Source organism: Ictidomys tridecemlineatus, chromosome 3 (genome assembly GCF_052094955.1).
Source record: "Ictidomys tridecemlineatus isolate mIctTri1 chromosome 3, mIctTri1.hap1, whole genome shotgun sequence".
NCBI lineage: Eukaryota > Metazoa > Chordata > Mammalia > Rodentia > Sciuridae > Ictidomys > Ictidomys tridecemlineatus.
The window spans coordinates 214,710,578-214,728,210 of NC_135479.1; the positions used below are offsets into that span (position 1 = coordinate 214,710,578).

General features: G+C 61.8%; 1 protein-coding gene across 2 annotated transcripts; it reads right to left on the minus strand.

The window, feature by feature from the left end:
• Positions 1-708: 708 nt before the first annotated feature.
• Dnmt3l (DNA methyltransferase 3 like) lies at positions 709-17,239 on the minus strand. 2 transcript variants are annotated; one of them, XM_078044756.1, is made up of 12 exons: positions 16,910-17,239; positions 16,431-16,520; positions 16,128-16,172; positions 15,568-15,647; positions 15,383-15,495; positions 14,628-14,799; positions 12,344-12,431; positions 11,078-11,166; positions 9,787-9,862; positions 9,140-9,279; positions 2,983-3,068; positions 709-1,140 (listed from the first exon to the last, which is right to left on the minus strand). In XM_078044756.1, the coding sequence occupies exons 1-12, from the start codon at positions 17,004-17,006 to the stop codon at positions 975-977; spliced, it is 1,242 nt and encodes a 413-aa protein (XP_077900882.1). In that variant the 5' UTR covers positions 17,007-17,239; the 3' UTR covers positions 709-974. The 2 variants fall into 2 exon arrangements, with proteins under 2 accessions (XP_077900882.1, XP_005323631.2); XM_005323574.4 differs by having other exon boundaries at positions 709-1,143; positions 16,910-17,235.
• Between the last annotated feature and the right edge of the window lie 394 nt (positions 17,240-17,633).

Sequence of the window (17,633 nt, forward strand, 5' to 3'; positions counted from 1 at the left end):
TTTCGGGGTCAGTGTGGGCTACCAGGAGGGGTCTGTCTGCCCCTGGCTGAGCCCAGCTCTGCTCTCCTGGGTGTCTCTGGCCCTCTAGCCTGGTTCCATCACAGCCCTCCAGAGTCAGCCCTGGACACGATACCAGGGTTGTCCATGTGCAGGGCTGTCCTCCTGGACGGAGAAAGTGCCCTGTTACACTGATCCAAGGGTGACCTCACTCTACTTCAAGGTGTTTCCAAGGATCTTCAACAGGTCCAGTTTGAACCCCCCTTTCTTCCTCAAAGCATTGTACAGACCACGGAAAGCGTCCCCAGGCCCCAGTTGTGGTGCCCAGGACAATCTGACTCTGGTTGGTTGCTGTGTCTGGACTCAGGGGATGGGATGGTTCTAGCTACCTGGGAAACAGTCCTGTGAGATTCCTCACTCGTGTGGGGCTGGGGAATCCTGCTTCAGCAAGCCACGCCATCTGGGTTAGGAGCCCAAAGGTCACAGACTTTGCAGGTAGATCTGGGTGGGCCCGGGCACCCTTGGCTCCGCTGGCTCTGGCTTTTCTACCAAGTGGGAATGTTCTATACTGGGGCGTTCGGGGCAGCCTGATAGGTGGGTGATTTCAACCATCAAATCAACGAAAATCCCATCTACGGGGTGCACAGGGTGGGCACCTGGTACCTGGGGGCTTTGCTTACACACAGAACACCAAAATATGACCAGCAGTCCTCCAGCGACACATCTATTGAACTTCTCAGTGGGGACACAGGTGTGCTCTCGGGTGCCCTGTCACATCGGGATCCCGTCCACCACACAGGGCACCTTGCTCCTCTCCCCAGACCCAGAACGGAGCCCAGGAGAGCCTGCGACTCGAACCAAACAGGAGGTGGGTCTGCAGCATCACAGGACACCCAGAGCCAAGCAAGTGAGAGTGATTGGAGAACACAGGTAGAAGGGGGAAGTTCCAGGAGAGCCCTGTGTCATTGTGCAATGGCTCATTTATAAAGAGGAAGTGCGTTCTGAGAGAAATACTTGAAATATTCTCGTAGGGGAAGAAAGCAGTTCTTCACGAGCGCAGATGGGCCCTGGGCGGGCAGCGTCCCTCGCTGTCCATCTTGAGCCAGCAGCAGGAGCTCCTCTTCTGAAGCCAGGGCCGAGTGCCTGCTGCCAGGGAGAGGGGCACAGTGAAGGCCAGACCCAGAGGGGCCCGTGGTGCCTGGCTCAGGGAGGGGCCAGGCTGGGCCCAGGAGGGAGGGAGCTGTGTGTCCACGGCAAAGCCTGCGGGCGCCTCTGGACAGCTTGGGAAGGGGGCCAAATGCGTAGGTTGTGGGCCAGGGTCAGGAGCACCTGGCACAGGTGACTTCTGTTTAGTCACGGGCTGGTTTTCCGTTTGGGTGGTCCTGTGTTCGGTGGGTAGTGGGAGGGACTGGACCAGGCCTCACGCCTGCTGGGAAAGAGCTCCACCCCTGAGCCACCTCCCCAGACCCTTCTACTTTGAATATTGAGACAGTGTCTTGCTAAGTTGCCCAGGCTGACCTGGAACTCGCCATCCTCCTGTCTCAGCCTGACTTCCCAGTCACTGGGGCTACGGGCGTGTGCCACCATGCCTGGCCACATGTGACTTCTAAGGTGTCATTCCTACCCCACCCACTGCTGCTCCCTGGGTGAGCGGCTGGCGAGGAGTGCAGCCTGGCTCCCCCTGCAGGCCATTCTGGGCCCGAGCGATGCCCGTGCCCTGCGGCTGGACTTGGACCCACAAAGTCACACAGACACCAGGGAGGGACCTGCTTGGCCTCCACCAGATATTGATGTGGTGTGGTGGACGGCATGCAGGCGGCGCTGTAGTCAGCAGGCTCCCGAAGAAAAATTAGTTTGAAAAAGTGGCTCACCTCACCTTGGCACAAAGTCAGGGAGGGCCAGGAGGGCTGGGGTGGGGAGGGGCCACCAGCACCTCCCTTGACAGGCACGGGCCCTGGGGCTGTGCAGGGGCTGGGAGCCAGGAGAATGCTGAGGCTGGAGGGGAGTGGGGAGAAGTTCCCAGAAACTCACTCCTGGGCAGAGGAGAATGACTTAGCAGTCCCAGGAGGCGTGGTCCCATTGGCTGAGCACGTGTGAGCCTGCGTGAGTGTGCAGGTGTGCAGGCTGGTCCACCAGGAGTGTGTGTCTGTGAGCCTGTGTGAGTGTGCAGGTGTGTAGCCTAGTCCACCAGGAACGTGTGTCTGTGAGCCTGTGTGAGTGTGCAGGTGTGCAGGCTGGTCCACCAGGAGCGTGTGTGAACCTGCGTGAGTGTGCAGGTGTGCAGGCCGGTCCACCAGGAGCGTGTGTCTGTGAGCCTGCATGAGTGTGCAGGTGTGCAGGCTGGTCCACCAGGAGCGTGTGTGAACCTGCGTGAGTGTGCAGGTGTGCAGGCCGGTCCACCAGGAGCGTGTGTCTGTGAGCCTGCATGAGTGTGCAGGTGTGCAGGCTGGTCCACCAGGAGCGTGTGTGAACCTGTGTGAGTGTGCAGGTGTGCAGGCTGGTCCACCAGGAGCGTGTGTGAACCTGCGTGAGTGTGCAGGTGTGCAGGCCGGTCCACCAGGAGCGTGTCTGTGAGCCTGTGTGAGTGTGCAGGTGTGTGTGTCTGAGCATGCACAGGTGTCCTGGGGGTGGTGCAGGGTGCGGGGCTTCAGGATGCGGGGCCACATGGGGCACATTGCCGAGGATGAAGCAAGTGCTCTTCCCAGCATCAGGCTTTGCTCTGGGGCCCGGGCACCGCCTTGAGGTCCTGAGGCAAGACCCTGGGAAGTGCTGGGGTAGAGAGAGACTCCAGCCTGCGGAGACCACCCAGCGGCTTGGGCGTGTGAGGTTGGCCGGTGGCCCCAGGCCTGGCTAGACTCAGCCTGACGCCCCAGGGCTGCCCAGCTTGGCTCTGCTGGCAACCCACTGACTCCAAGCCCGTGTCCCCCGTGAGCCCTGTGCCGGCTGCGTCCCTCCAGCCTGGAAGCCTCCCCGCCCAGGAAGTACCTCTTCACAGCGGGGATGTTGGTCCACACGCGCACGGCATTCTGCAGGGCGCTCCCGCGGACGTCCTGGAGGATCACGGGCTCCGTCTAAGGGACGGAGGGCGACACCAGTCAGCCTGACAGCCCTCCTCCCCGTGGGTCCCACGGTCTGCAGGTCTAGGCTAGCACGCTGCCCAGTGCCTCCTCTGCCTGACAGACCTTTGTCCTCACAAACTGCCCTCTGAGGAGAGAAGCAGGGTCATCGCGTTCTTAACCGGCAGATGTTCGGTCCCACGGGCCAGTGGCCTGCAGTCCCTCAGGGATCAGGAGGCTTTGCTGGCCACCAAGGGCTCCCCAAAGCGTGTCCACCCTCCTATTCTTGGCAGCAGTCACACAGGCTGTCTCTAAGGCTGGTCATGGTCTCTGCAGAAGCCCAGAGAGGGGGAGGCAGAGCCGGCATGTGCCACAGCGCGGGGGAGCCAAAGGGAGAATCGGAGGCGGGAGGCCCTTCTGGGTGACCTGACTCCACCCGCCTGATCCGACAGCTCCCGGGGGAGCAAGCAGCCCACCAGGGTCACAAGGGTGCACAGGCTGGTCAGAGCCACACTCAGGTTTCTTGCCCTCAGCAGAATGAGGCCCACAGCCGGGTGGCGATGGCAGACGACCCAGGACTTTCCTTCCGTGCTACTTTGGAGTTGGGACCAATTAACTCTGAACTCCCAACCTGTGTGCCAAACAGGGAAAGCGGTACTGTTGCACCCTCTGTCTGTCCTGACGGGTGCCTGGCTTAGCAACGTGGTGTTTCCGTTGGGCCCACAATTACTGATGGCAGGAATAGGGTTTTTTTTTTTTTTTTTTTTGGTAAAACAATGCAATGTCCAATCTGATCCCGACTGCTGATACGTGACATTATGTTGGTGTTTTTCTAAATGCTCAGATTTCCTAATAAAGAAGAAAGCAGGCAACAGGGTCGTGAGGCCATTTTGCTTAACTCTGTAGAAATAACCTAAAAGTTTAAATGGATCCTATTCTAGGAAACATGACCTCCCGACACTGACCGCTGAGACAGGAGATCTCCACGGACCCACAGCAGCTGTAGCTGTGGCACAGAGCACCGTCTGCCTCCGTTATTTTAGGGAGCAGGTCCAGCATAGAGACCACAGCCCTCCAGGGGCCAGGGGACAAGGGAACCGCCACCACCCCTTTCCCGCTGTGGGTGGAACCGTGAAGGCGCGCCCTCCCACAGTGCAGGCGCTCACCACCAGGAGTCTGCTCTACACTGCGTCCTCTCAGTCACTCTCGAGGACAAGACTCCCCAGGTAACCCACAGACACCCGAGACCACCGTTGACAAAAACGCCTCAACCAGCGAGCATCAGCAGAAACTCCCCGCAGCCTACGGCACGCTGCGCCTCGGCCTCAGAGGGCAGGGGGACACGGGGCATCCCCATCGCGGCCATGGTCCCCGAGACTGGCAGCTCCATGACAGAAGAGAAAGAGATCGCAGGTATAGGACCAGGAGGAACACTGTCACCGTCACTGTCTGAACACACAGCAAGTCTCACTGAATCGAGTGAGAACCCTCAGCCCACGCGGCCATCCAGCCACCGGGCAGCGGGGGCCATCAGCACAGAGGCCAGTTCCACGTGTACAGACCAAGCCAGTTGGAGGGCCAAGAGGGAGGTGGCAGCCAGGAGCAGCAAGCAGGAGACCCCGGGGTACGCTAAGGACTGAGGGAGCGCTCCCACACCGTGTCCACTGCTGAGGGACCACTCCGCAAGGTGGTCGGTGACACCTGTGGCAGCCGCATTCACCCTCTGACCAGAGAGGCCCTCTGGAGTTGGCCACGGGCGGCACCTCTGTAAGAGCCAGAGGCAGGAAGTGCCTGGTCACCCACCCACAGGGAGCGGCCACATGCGCCCACCACCCCAGGGACCCACGCAGCACGGAGGGGTGCTGCTGCCAGGGAAGGCCACTGCAGCTGGAGGCCAGGTCCAGCAGCAGGGCGCTGCAGGGGGCCTTTCCTATCGTGTTGGACCTTGGACGAGGGCGGGCGCCCTGTGGGAGGAGCACCAGGCTGGCCAGGCTGACCCGTGAGGAGGGGTCCACGGGAGGGTCCGGGTGTTAAAATCCCCTCTAAAGCAACACCTTCAACTTGAGTCTGTGCTTCTGCACACCCTCCCCCTGCCCCAGCCGAAGCCCAACACTGGGCGCCCCCCCCCCCCCGCCTGGCTCACCCTCAAGTCACCCGCGAAACCCCCGGCAGTGGGGGCTGCCCTCGCTGCGCCCGTGGCTGGCCACACTGTCCCCGCCCCGTCGCGTCCCTTCATGGGGAGCATGAACTCCTTCCTGGGTGAGGTCAGGTGGCCGCGACTCACTGCACTTCCCCTGCCACAGCCATTCCCAGAGCTCCGCCACGCCTGGCCGCCGGGGCTCGGCCACAGCCCGCGGGGCTGCTCTGTGGTGCCAATTCAGACGCGTGGGCAGAGGAGCAAGGCCGTGGTGCCCCTGCCTGTGTGGTGTGTGGGGAGCATGTGTGTGAGGCACAGAGGGAGCATGCGTGTGGCATGTAGTATGTGGCACATGTGAGTCCTGGTGTGTGTGTATGTGTGCAATTGTGTGTGTGAGTCCTGGTGTGTGTTTTTGTGCAGTGTGTGTGTGAGTCCTGCTGTGTGTGTGTGCACTGTGTGTGTGATTCCTGGTATGTGTGTGTGCAGTGTGTGTGTCTGTGTAAGTTCTGGTGTGTGTGTGTGTGCATGCAGTGTGTATCCAGTGTGTGTGTGACCTGGTGTGTGTGCATGCAGTGTGTGTGTGTGTGTGTGTGCGTGCTGTGTGTGTGAGTCCTGCTGTGTGTGTGCAGTATGTGTGTGAGTCCTGCTGTGTGTGTGCAGTGTGTGTGTGTGAGAGTCCTGGTGTGTGTGTGCGTGCAGTGTGTGTGTGTGCAGTGTGTGTGAGTCCTGCTGTGTGTGTGCAGTGTGTGTGTGTGAGTCCTGCTGTGTGTGTGTGTGAATACTGGTGTGTATGAGAGCAGTGTGTGTGTGAAACCTGGTGTGTGTGTGTGTGAGTCCTGCTGTGTGTGCAGTGTGTGTGTGCAGTGTGTGTGTGTGAGTCCTTGTGTGCATGTGCAGTGTGTGTGTGAGTCCTGGTGTGCATGTGCAGTGTGTGTGTGTGCAGTGTGTGTGTGAGTCCTGTGTGTGTGCAGTGTGTGTGTGCAGTGTGTGTGTGTGAGTCCTTGTGTGTGTTGCAGTGTGTGTGTGAGTCCTTGTGTGCATGTGCAGTGTGTGTGTGAGTCCTGCTGTGTGTGTGTGCAGTCCTGCTGTGTGTGTGGATCCTGGTGTGTATGTGTGAGTCCTGCTGTGTGTGTGCAGTGTGTGTGTGAGTCCTGCTGTGTGTGTGCAGTGTGTGTGTGTGAGTTCTGATATGTGTGTGTAATGTGTGTGTGTGAGTCCTGCTGTGTGTGTTGTTTTAGTGTGTGTGTAATGTGTGTGCGTGTGTGAGTCCTGTGTGTTGTTTTAGTGTGTGTGTGAGTCCTGGTGTGTGTGTAATGTGTGTGAGTCCTGCTGTGTGTGTGCAGTGTGTGAGTCCTGCTGTGTGTTTGTGTAATGTGTGAGTCCTGCTGTGTGTGTGCAGTGTGTGTGTGAGTCCTGCTGTGTGTGTTATTTTAGTGTGAGTGTGTGAGAGTCCTGGTGTGTGTGTGTGCAGTGTGTGTGTGCGTGAGTCCTGGTGTATGTGTGTGTGTGTAATGTGTGAGTCCTGCTGTGTGTGCAGTGTGTGTGTGTGAGTCCTGGTGTGTGTGTGTAATGTGTGAGTCCTGCTGTGTGTGTGCAGTGTGTGTGTGAGAGTCCTGGTGTGCGTGTGTGTAATGTGTGTGAGTCCTGCTGTGTGTGTGCAGTGTGTGTGTGAGTCCTGGTGTATGTGTGTGTGTGTAATGTGTGTGAGTCCTGCTGTGTGTGTGCAGTGTGTGTGTGTGAGTCCTGGTGTGTGTGTGTAATGTGTGTGAGTCCTGCTGTGTGTGTGCAGTGTGTGTGTGTGAGTCCTGGTGTGTGTGTGTGTGTAATGTGTGTGAGTCCTGCTGTGTTTGTGCAGTGTGTGTGTGAGTCCTGCTGTGTGTGTTGTTTTAGTGTGAATGTGTGAGAGTCCTGGTGTGTGTGTGTGTGCATTGTGTGTGTGAGAGAGTCCTGGTGTGTGTGTGTGTGCAGTGTGTGTGTGTGTAATGTGTGAGTCCTGCTGTGTGTGTGCAGTGTGTGTGTGTGAGTCCTGGTGTGTGTGTAATGTGTGTGAGTCCTGCTGTGTGTGCAGTGTGTGTGAGTCCTGGTGTATGTGTGTGTGATGTGTGTGAGTCCTGCTGTGTGGGTGCAGTGTGTGTGTGAGTCCTGCTGTGTGTCTGTGTAATGTGTGAGTCCTGCTGTGTGTGTGCAGTGTGTGTGTGTGAGTCCTGGTGTGTGTGTGTGTAATGTGTGTGAGTCCTGCTGTGTGTGTGCAGTGTGTGTCTATGAGTCCTGGTGTGTGTGTGTGTGAGTCCTGCTGTGTGTGTTGTTTTAGTGTGAGTGTGTGAGAGTCCTGGTGTGTGTGTGCAGTGTGTGTGTGTGTGTGAGTCCTGGTGTGTGTGTGTGAGTCCTGGTGTGTGTGTTGTTTTAGTGTGAGTGTATGAGAGTCCTGGTGTGTGTGTGTGTGCAGTGTGTGTGTGTGAGAGAGTCCTGGTGTGTGTGTGTGTAATGTGTGAGTCCTGCTGTGTGTGTGCAGTGTGTGTGTGTGAGTCCTGGTGTGTGTGTGTGTAATGTGTGAGTCCTGCTGTGTGTGTGCAGTGTGTGTGTGTGTGAGTCCTGGTGTGTGTGTGTAATGTGTGTGAGTCCTGCTGTGTGTGTGCAGTGTGTGTGTGTGAGTCCTGGTGTGTGTGTGTAATGTGTGTGAGTCCTGCTGTGTGTGTGCAGTGTGTGTGTGTGTGAGTCCTGCTGTGTGTGTGTGTAATGTGTGTGAGTCCTGCTGTGTGTGTGCAGTGTGTGTGTGTGTGAGTCCTGGTGTGTGTGTGTAATGTGTGAGTCCTGCTGTGTGTGTGCAGTGTGTGTGTGTGAGTCCTGGTGTGTGTGTGTGTGTAATGTGTGTGAGTACTGCTGTGTGTGTGCAGTGTGTGTGTGTGAGTCCTGGTGTGTGTGTGTGTAATGTGTGTGAGTCCTGCTGTGTGTGTGCAGTGTGTGTGTGTGTGTGAGTCCTGGTGTATGTGTGTGTGTAATGTGTGTGAGTCCTGCTGTGTGTGTGCAGTGTGTGTGTGTGTGAGTCCTGCTGTGTGTGTGTGTAATGTGTGTGAGTCCTGCTGTGTGTGTGCAGTGTGTGTGTGTGTGAGTCCTGGTGTGTGTGTGTAATGTGTGAGTCCTGCTGTGTGTGTGCAGTGTGTGTGTGTGAGAGTCCTGGTGTGTGTGTGTAATGTGTGAGTCCTGCTGTGTGTGTGCAGTGTGTGTGTGTGTGTGAGTCCTGGTGTATGTGTGTGTGTAATGTGTGTGAGTCCTGCTGTGTGTGTGCAGTGTGTGTGTGTGTGAGTCCTGCTGTGTGTGTGTGTAATGTGTGTGAGTCCTGCTGTGTGTGTGCAGTGTGTGTGTGTGTGAGTCCTGGTGTGTGTGTGTAATGTGTGTGAGTCCTGCTGTGTGTGTGCAGTGTGTGTGTGTGAGTCCTGGTGTGTGTGTGTGTAATGTGTGTGAGTACTGCTGTGTGTGTGCAGTGTGTGTCTGTGAGTCCTGGTGTGTGTGTGTGTAATGTGTGTGAGTCCTGCTGTGTGTGTGCAGTGTGTGTGTGTGAGTCCTGGTGTGTGTGTGTGTAATGTGTGTGAGTCCTGCTGTGTGTGTGCAGTGTGTGTGTGTGAGTCCTGGTGTATGTGTGTGTGTAATGTGTGTGTGTGCAGTGTGTGTGTGTGTGAGTCCTGGTGTGTGTGTGTAATGTGTGTGAGTCCTGCTGTGTGTGTGCAGTGTGTGTCTGTGAGTCCTGGTGTGTGTGTGTGTGTAAGTACCAGTGTGTCCCGTGTGCTTGCTGGGAGGCAGGGCAGGAGGTGGCACCCCGGGGGCACGTGCGGAGAGCGCGGTGGTGGCGTGGGGTGGGTGTCCAGCTCCTGTCTGGGCCTCTGTGCGTGGCCCTGGGGGAGGCCAGGCCGGGAGCTGGGTGGACGTGAGCCCCTGGAAGCCGGGCACGTACCTCCAGGAAGCGAGCGGCTATGGCCTGCTCTTCCCCGGTCAGCTGCAGGTTGTCCACAAACATCCAGAAGAAGGCCTGGGGGCTGCCCGGCCGCGGCCGCGCGTACTGCAGGAGGCGGTGGAACTGGAACAGGTACCACCCTGCGGGGGGCGGTCTGGCTGTGAGGTGGGCGAGGGCTGAGGGCCTGGGTGTCCCACCCCTTACACTTCTGTCCCCCTCCCAGGAGCAGCACCTGGCCGCAGAGGCTCACAGGTCCCGACCTTATCCAGAGAGGCCAAGGTTCAGCAAGGACAGGGACAGGGGCCACACTGACCACTGACCCTGCCTTCCGCCTCGGACTCCAGAGCCTGCATGACCTGGAGGCCACCTGGTGGGCTGGAGGGCCTAGAGCGGGGCCCGAGGCGGCCTTCGGGGTGACGGTAACCACTCTCTTGTCATGGCCAGACAGGTGACCCACTGTAGGTGCTATGGGACGTGCTATGTACCTGCCATGCGTCAGTGACCGCCCTCCACTGTTTAAACACACCGTTCACAGTTCCCGCCCTCCCTGAGGCGCTGCAGTGGGTGGGAGAGAGGAGAGGTGACAGGGCTGGGGACAGGCCCTGGTGAGTGGAGCAGACCCAGCCCTTTTCTTGAGGGCATCTTACCAGGAGAGTGGTCACAGGCGTGGCCCAGGGCGGGCGTCGAGCCGTACACGAGGTCGAAGGGGCCCCATTCCTCCACCTACAGGACACGGGCAGGACACGGCTCGCTGGAGAATGTCCTTATTTAGTGGGACGGTTGTCACTGTGAGCCCAGCGCTCAGCCCTGGGGCCGAGATGCCCTGTCCAATAGGATGTGGTGACCCCTCCCAGGATCCCTGGGGGCAGAGGAGCCCACAGAGCTGAGTCATCAGCAGGCACCCTGCCCTCTGGGGCACACCCGGCACAGGGGCCATCTGAGAATGGCCACTGCTCCTGTGTGGAACCTTGGGCCCTGGGACCACGGACTCCCCGCCACGGGTTGGTGTGCTGCCTGGGAAGCGGCCAGTCCACACAGCCCCAGCACCCCGACAGTCAAGCCAGCCACACTCCTGCCCCCTCGGGGACGAAGGAGCTCTTCAACACCCACAGCCCAAGGTGCCTCGGCACCCAGAGGGCCACCCACGGTCAGCAACAACCCAGCCCCCGGTCATTCTCCTAGAAGTTCAAGAGACACCGGATACTGGACCCCACTTTCGATAGCCCAATCCAGAGTGGACCCTGGGCTGGGGTTCAGCTCAGCAGTGAAGCGTTTGGGGCAATAGGTGGGGTTCAATCCCGGCACCCCCAAGCAAGCAGGAAGACGCTGCGGCAGCTCTGGGCAGCAGGGAGACCTGCGCCCGCCCTCCTGCTCCTCCTGCTGCCGCCCTGGGCCCCGCCTGGTGGCTGGGGCGAACAGAGGAGGGCAGGGAGGCGGGACGGCTGGGTCTGCTGTGGCACCCAGCTCTGTGGCAGGACGCTGTGCCCCCCTGTAACGACCGCCCAGCAGGATGGGGTGGAAGGGGACCCAGCTCTGGGGGGCAGCCGCCAGCGCAGAGTGGGACTCACCCGGAGAGAAGCCCCTGCGTGGACGCCCAGGTCCCACCACCCATGGGAGGTTTGCAAACGATGTCGGGTCCCAGACCCTGCCTCTTTATTTCAGAGGGTGGAGGGGGGTCAGGCCACTGGCTGGGCAGCACCCCATCATGGGGCAGAAATGGGCCACTGGATTTCAGGATGTCTGGCCGCTGCCCGGCTCTGTGCCGAGGGCAGTGCAGGCCCACGGAGCCAGGGAGCACCTTCACTGGGCCCCGAGCCCTCGCTGGCCTGGAGGCCCCAGTGTCCCTGACCTTCCCCACCCCCTACCTGGCCCTGCTGTCCCTGGCCTCAGTCCCCTGTCCTCCCTGAGCCGGGGTCTGGGAGTGCAGGGCCTACTCACATCTCTGCGCACAATGTCGGTGACGTCCTCCAGGTGCCTCAGTCTTCCCGCCTCGGAGCCGGGTTCCAGAAACCCCAGACTGGTTAGCTCTGGAGTGGGACAGACAAGGGCACAGAGGAGCTGCAGGGAGCCGAGTGGGCCAAGGTCCCACCCGGGATGCTCCTCTCAGCCCAGAGGCTGGTGGCGGGCACCAGGAGAGGAGGGACCTCTCCTGTCTGGTGACCGCGGAAAACCAGCAGGCCTCAGAGTACTGCGTTCAAGGCCAGTCTGCCGCAGAACCAGGCACTGCTGCCACGTTGTCGCCTCCTGGGCAGCGGTGTGCACACGCACCACTAGGCCAGCCGGGAACCCTGGGAGCAGGCCCAGCCCCTGCGGCCCCACCAGCAGCGAGAGCCTGGGCCAGCCAAGCCACTGCCGGTCTGTCTCAGGTGCCTGTCCCCAAGTCAGCGACAGGATCACCGCCAGGGCACAGGCCCCCGGGCATCTGTGCCGCTCCTATCCTAGGGGCACCCACCCACCACGACCCGTCTCTGGGGCTGTCCCGCACCTGCCAGGGGGGACTTCCAAGGGCACCCGCTGGGGGGTCGGCAGAGCTGCAGCCAGAGGGGCACGCCCTGACGGGGGCGGGCGGGAGGGCTAGGAGGAGAGCCAGGGAGGGTCCCCCGAGGCTGGCCGGTGGGGCCTCTGGGTGGCAGGCTGGTTGTCTGCCGCTGGGCGCACTGCTCGTCACAGCACTGGGCATCCCGTCATGCTAGGCCAGCCGCCTCTGTCCCCGCACCCTCCCTCCCGACGGCCTCCACCTCCTCCTGGGTGGGCGCCTACCTGGCCCTGCTGTCCCTGGCCAGCCGCCTCTGTCCCCGCACCCTCCCTCCCGACAGCCTCCACCTCCTCCATGTGGGCGCCTACCTGGCCCTGCTGTCCCTGGCCTCCTGACCCCTGTCTGGCCTCCCACCTGGCCTCCTGATCCCTGTCTGGCCTCCCTCCTGGCCTCCTGACCCCTGTCTGGCCTCCCTCCTGGCCTCCTGACCCCTGTCTGGCCTCCCTCCTGGCCTCCTGACCACTGTCTGGCCTCCCTCCTGGCCTCCTGACCCCTGTCTGGCTTCCCTCTTGGCCTCCTGACCCCTGTCTGGCCTCCCACCTGGCTTCTTGACCGCTGCCCTCACTGGAGGCCTCCCCTTCCTCTGCTCTGGGAAGCAGGCTGGGCGCTGCTGGCCACCTCCCCCAGCTCCCCCACCTCCCCCCACCTCTGCAGGTCAGGGCACTCACCTTTCCCGATGTCCCCAAAGAGGGACAGCACCCGCACTGGCTCCCTTTTCCAGGCTGGCAGGGTTTTATAGATCTCCTGGGGACTCGCCTGGTAGAAAGGCTGTCATTCAGCCCCTGGTCTCAGAGCCACAGGCTCCGGGTGGAGGAGCCCCCTGAGACGCACCTGCCAGGCGGAGGCCGGCCTCCTCTGCCGCAGGCCTGGTCCTGCCCCCTCTGTGGGGGAGGCAGGCCTGCGGGGCTGTCCCCACCTCAGAGGAGGGAGCTGGGATCCCAGCCAAGACCGCTCTCTTAGGCTCCAAGACCCGGGAGAGTGCACAGCAGTGGGGACCCCGGGCCAGAAAGCCCTTGGAGGGCTGGGGAGTGTGACAGCTGCCCGAGGTGAGGGGTTCCCCAGGCCCAGACCTGTGACCTGTGGAGCTGAGAACTGGCACAGAGTCCAGACGCACAAGAGCCAGGCTGGGGACCCAGGACACAGATGTCTCTAAACTCTGTGTGTGGTGTGGGGGGCACAAGGCCTGCCCTCCCCTTCCAGGGTGCCGGCCAGAGACGGACAGGGCCAAGGTCAGATGCACGACTATCAGGGACAGGACGGAGCAGGGACCAGGGCTCGTGGTGGGACATCCAGGAATGCGACATCCCGTCAGGCGGGAAGTAGGCAGTGGGGGTCTGGCTGCCCTTGGAGGAGGAGGGGCGGCCGGGGCCAGGGTCCTGGCTCAGCTCTGTGTCTGCACAGCTGTGGCAGCTGCTGGCACCCTGGAGGAAGGGAAGGAAGGCCGGGGGCCTGCCCCCTCTGCCCAGGGTTGACCCCAGGAGCCACCTCCACCTTTCCCTGGCTCCACGCCCTAGGTGGCATTTCGCCACATTTCTGAAGGTCACTTCGCCTGTGTGTGCCTGTGTGTGTGTGTGTGTGTGTGTGTGTGTGTGTGTGTGTAATCCCTCCTGCAGCCTTGGAGCCCAGGGGTCTCCATCATAGGGACAGGAAAGCTTCCTGCTCTCAAGGTACCAAAGGGGGCTCCATACGGCACACGCTGGCCTTGCTTTCTGAGAAGCACCTAAGACACCTGCTCACCACTACGAGCAAGGCACACCTGCACCCACATGGCGTCCGTGAGACTGGAACACGTGTGCCACCGGTGTGCACGCATGTGGGCACGGCACAGGGCAGCTGGCACCTGCAGAGCCTGGTCTCAGCTGGACAGCTTCAAGACCCTGGCAGAAAAGAGCCCCAAGGCCAGAGTGGCCCCTGAGAGGAGGACCCCCGGGGAGGCGAGGCCACCCCGAATCAGGGCACATCCCTCCTGGCCTGTGGCACCCCAGCCCACCAGCGAGCCCGAGGCTGGGCAGGGAGATGGCGGCGCCAGCCTGGGGGTGCTCCCAGGAGCCCCTGCTCCCTGTCTCTTCCAGAGGATGCGCCTGGCGGGCAAGCAAAGGCGGCCTCAACCCCAAGGAGCAGGAATGAGGACCCGAGGTCGGTCGAGCAGCTGGGCGGCACCCCGCTCTCTGCTGGCTCCCCGCGAGACTTTCGCCCCTTCCAGGGAAGCTTCTGGGGGCCAGCAACAAACCAGGACAGACTGCAGGGACACAGCTCAGCAGGACAGAGTCCTGCTCAAGGTCCCAGCGGGGCTGGCTCCCCCTGGAGGCTGGAGGGAGGGGCACCGTAGCCCCCACCTCTGCCTCAGGAGGCGGCAGTGGCCCTGGGCACACCTGGGCCACGGACGCGGGCACCCGCCTCTGCCTCAACCTCTCGGGGCCTCTTCCTGTCTCTTCATCTCTGGAATCTCCCTCCCCTTTAAGAGTCTATGCGTCTGGGGCCTCCTTGAATCCACAAGGGTCTCATCCTCACATCCTTCCCCAGACGCCATGTGCAGAGACCCTATTTCTGAATAAGGCTGCGTTCAAGGCACCCCGTTTAGGACTTTGGGGACATAAGTCTGCACCTTCCATGAGCCCATGGTCCTGTCTGCTTGGTGTCCCTGGCCTCAGCTGTGGGAAGTGCTGCGTCTGGCTCGCTGTCCTGGTGGGACCAGGAGCCCACGCTGGCCCAGAGCTGGCAGCCACTGTAGGGCTCAGAGCCTGCAGAGGGCCGCCAGTTGGCTCCCTGGGTCCCTCCTTCGTGACTGTCGATGAGCAAGGCTCATCCTTGCTTGTAAGAAACAAAATCACCATGCTTCACTGAAATGGCCCGTCTGGTGGCACAAAGCCTGAGCCCTGTCCCTGTCCCTGTCCCTGTCCCAACCGATGGGCACCGTGGAGCCAGTGGAAGCCACAGCGGCCTGCTCCTTACCACCTCGCGATCCTGGAAGGCCTTCAGCCGCTCACGCCACTTCCTCCTGCGCTGCAGCAGGCCACTGCGCGAGAAGGGCAGGCACAGGAAGCACACCCAGCTGCTCATGGCGTGGATTCTGCCTGCGGTCCCTGGGCCCACCAGGGTGTCCACACACTCCAGACAATAGCACCTACAGAAAGCAGAAAACCACGGTGACCCAGGTGACACTGCCCCCGGGGGCCTTGGAGGGACCTCCCTCCACTCATCTGAGAAAACCAACGGCCCTGCCCTTCTGTGCTGCCTGGGGGAGGTGAGACCACAGGCTGGAAGGGACCCTGGTCCTCTCGGGGACCCGGGGACTTGGAGTGATAAAGGACGGCAAGGTCCAGGGACAATGACAGTTATCTGAGGATCCCCTAAGCCGCCTGGCCTCCTCAAACTCTGCAGGAGCAGCCGCCAGAGCAGAACTCAGGGCCAGGCTGGGAAGAGCCCCTCGCGGACCCGAGTGGGGAGCAGTGGACGCAGCCAGGCTGGAAGGGCAGGGGTGAGCATGGCCGTCTGCGGCCCTGGTCATGACCCTCTAGGTGGTCAGTGGAGGAACAGCAGTGTCTTGGCTGGGACAGAGGCCTCCGGACACCAGTCCACGTGCCACGGCTGCTCGCCATGGAGGTGTCTGAGAGGGGCATGGAAGGGGGGAAGCACTGTTTGGGGAGGCCCCATCCCCCCACGGGAATAGTGGAGAAGAACAGGTGCCACCCCGGGGCCAGCCTCACCGTGTGCAGTCCGGGTTCTCGCAGATGAGCAGCGTCTCCCCTGAGCCGCAGATGGAGCAGGAGGACTGGTACCCGTCCTCGTCGTACTGGAACAGGGCCTCCAGGAACCTGTCCTGGGCAGGCAGAGGAGGCTGTTGGCATCCCCCTCCTCCCAGAGGTGGGGCCCCTGCTGGACCCCCGCTTACCTTGCACGGGGCACAGATCCCCCCCTCAAACAGAGGGTGCTGCGTGTGCACCTGGAAGCTTCCACAGCAGAGGCAGATGTCTAAAGAGAAACAGAGCGAGGGTTAGAGAAAGAGCTGTGGCACCCGGACGGGGGAGGGACGGCAGGCCTGGGGGAGGGCGACCGTGTTCATGGATGGGACCCCTTAATGTCACAAAGAGGCCCAGCTGGCTGCGCCGCAGAGTTTGACACCTGATCCTGAAATGTGTACGGAAACGCAGGAAATCTGCAATCGGCCAATCCACAGGGCCAGAGGTGCCGGGGACAGGGAGGGGACAGGGAGCAGGGACAGGCTTTCTTTTGGGGATGATGAAGATGCTCTAAGATTAGGCAGAGGGGAGGCTGCAGGACCCTGCTCTGTCAGCACCTCAGAACCACTCCACTGGGCGCCTTCACGAGGCGCAGGAGTCGGGGGGCAGGTGGAGGAAGCACGCAGCACCGCAGAGCGCCCCCTTCCTCCCCAGAGCCGAAGCCGCCCTTCTCCATCCTCCCTGCGGCCGCGGCAGGCGGTGGGGAGCTCACCTTCCATGTTTCGCTGGTTCACAGTGACTTCATAGGCAATGAGGTCTGCAAAGAAGGCAAGAGTGGCCCTCCCTCCTCCTACCTCCTATGGGGTACCGCCACAAAGGAGTGCCACTAATGTGCCTCCTGAAGTCACCTCACCCCCTCCCCCGCCTTACTGTGGCCACCTCACCCCCCTCCCCTGCCTTACTGTGGCCGGCCCGCCCAGCTGGGTGGAGGAACCACAAGTGGATATTCCAGATGGTCCAGGCCTGGGGGCAGCACCCTATGGGGAGGGTCCAGTAGGTGGACGAGAGCCCTCACCTCTGCCCAGCTGGACTGAAGAGGGGGATGACCGCCCGCTGGAGCCCACCAGGATGACATCCATGCTGTGCTCAGCCTCCAGGTCCAGGACTGGGGCCACCGTGGGGAGGGACACAGGACGCCAGGCAGAAGAAGAAAGCCATCAGCTGTGAGCCTCTGACGGGAGCCCCAGTGGGCCCGGCCCAGCGGTGGGGAGACAGAGCACCAGCCATGCCAGCCGCCCCCACTCCGTGACCCCTACCCACCCAGCCAGCCAGCTGGGTGGCCCCTGGGTGCCCCTCACTGGCCCAGCTGGGCCAATTCCTCACAAGGGACCAAGGGACCAAGGCACCAACGTCCCCCGCAGCCCCGGGCTGCCTCTGACCCCTCAGGGACCCCATGCTCCGGCCTCCCAGTGTCCCCACGCCCCTGCCAGGGGCCCCTGGGACAGTCCTCCCAGCCTGATGGCCGCCGGGAGGAAGAAGGGCCCCCGGTCTCACAGCGCTGCTGCCACTGCGCCCCGTCCAGGAGTCTGTCTGGGTCCGGGTCAGAGCCCAGGCTGTCTGGAGTCAGGGTCCCAGAGCGGGAGAGGGCCATGAGGTCGGGCCACAGCGCCTCCCAGTAAGTGGGGGACTGTCCAGGACCCAGGTCCAGGGCGGTGGGCAGCTGAGAATAGGTGTGAGGAGTAGGCTCGGGCCTGATGCGGCGGGGGTATGGGGAGGGGTGAGGGGCTTCTGCAGGGCACAGAGGACCCCGTGGGGAATTAGGGGGCAGGAGAGATTCCTGGGGGGAGGGGTCTCAGAGTGGGTGGGATTAAGAGCTCAAGAAGAGCGGCTGGAGAATGGGGGTCCCGGCAGGATGGGGGTGATGGTGGGGGCGGGGTGCTCAGGGGCGGGGCGCTGGGGGCGGGGCTTGGGCAGCTCAGTGCGTGGGAGGGCTCCAGGGCCGGGTGGGCTGGGGTGGGGGCAGCATGGGGGTGGAGCTCCGGGAGCAGGGCTCAGAGCTGGGTGGAGGTGGGGGGCTAGGGGCTGGGCGGGACGGGTCGCAGTGGGGGCTGTGGAGTGGGGGTTGGAGCTGGGGTGGTGCTGGGGGTGGGTTAAGTTGGCCTGGGGCCAGGACAGGGGAGCAAGGGGCGGGGGCTGGGCGAGTGGAGGGAGGCCTTGGGAGGGGCCTCGATGGGTCCGGTTGGGGGTCAGCCGGGCCAGAGCACCACTGGGTGGTAGC

Excerpts from the sequence above, each read along its gene's own strand:
- Dnmt3l (XM_005323574.4), bottom strand. The coding sequence starts at position 17,006 with ATGGCCCTCTCCCGCTCTGGGACCCTGACTCCAGACAGCCTGGGCTCT. Across the intron at positions 14,800-15,382 it reads GAGAACCCGGACTGCACACG|GTGCTATTGTCTGGAGTGTG; the intron begins GTGAGGCTGGCC and ends TGCTTTCTGTAG. Across the intron at positions 12,432-14,627 it reads CCTTCCAGGATCGCGAGGTG|GCGAGTCCCCAGGAGATCTA; the intron begins GTAAGGAGCAGG and ends CCTTTCTACCAG.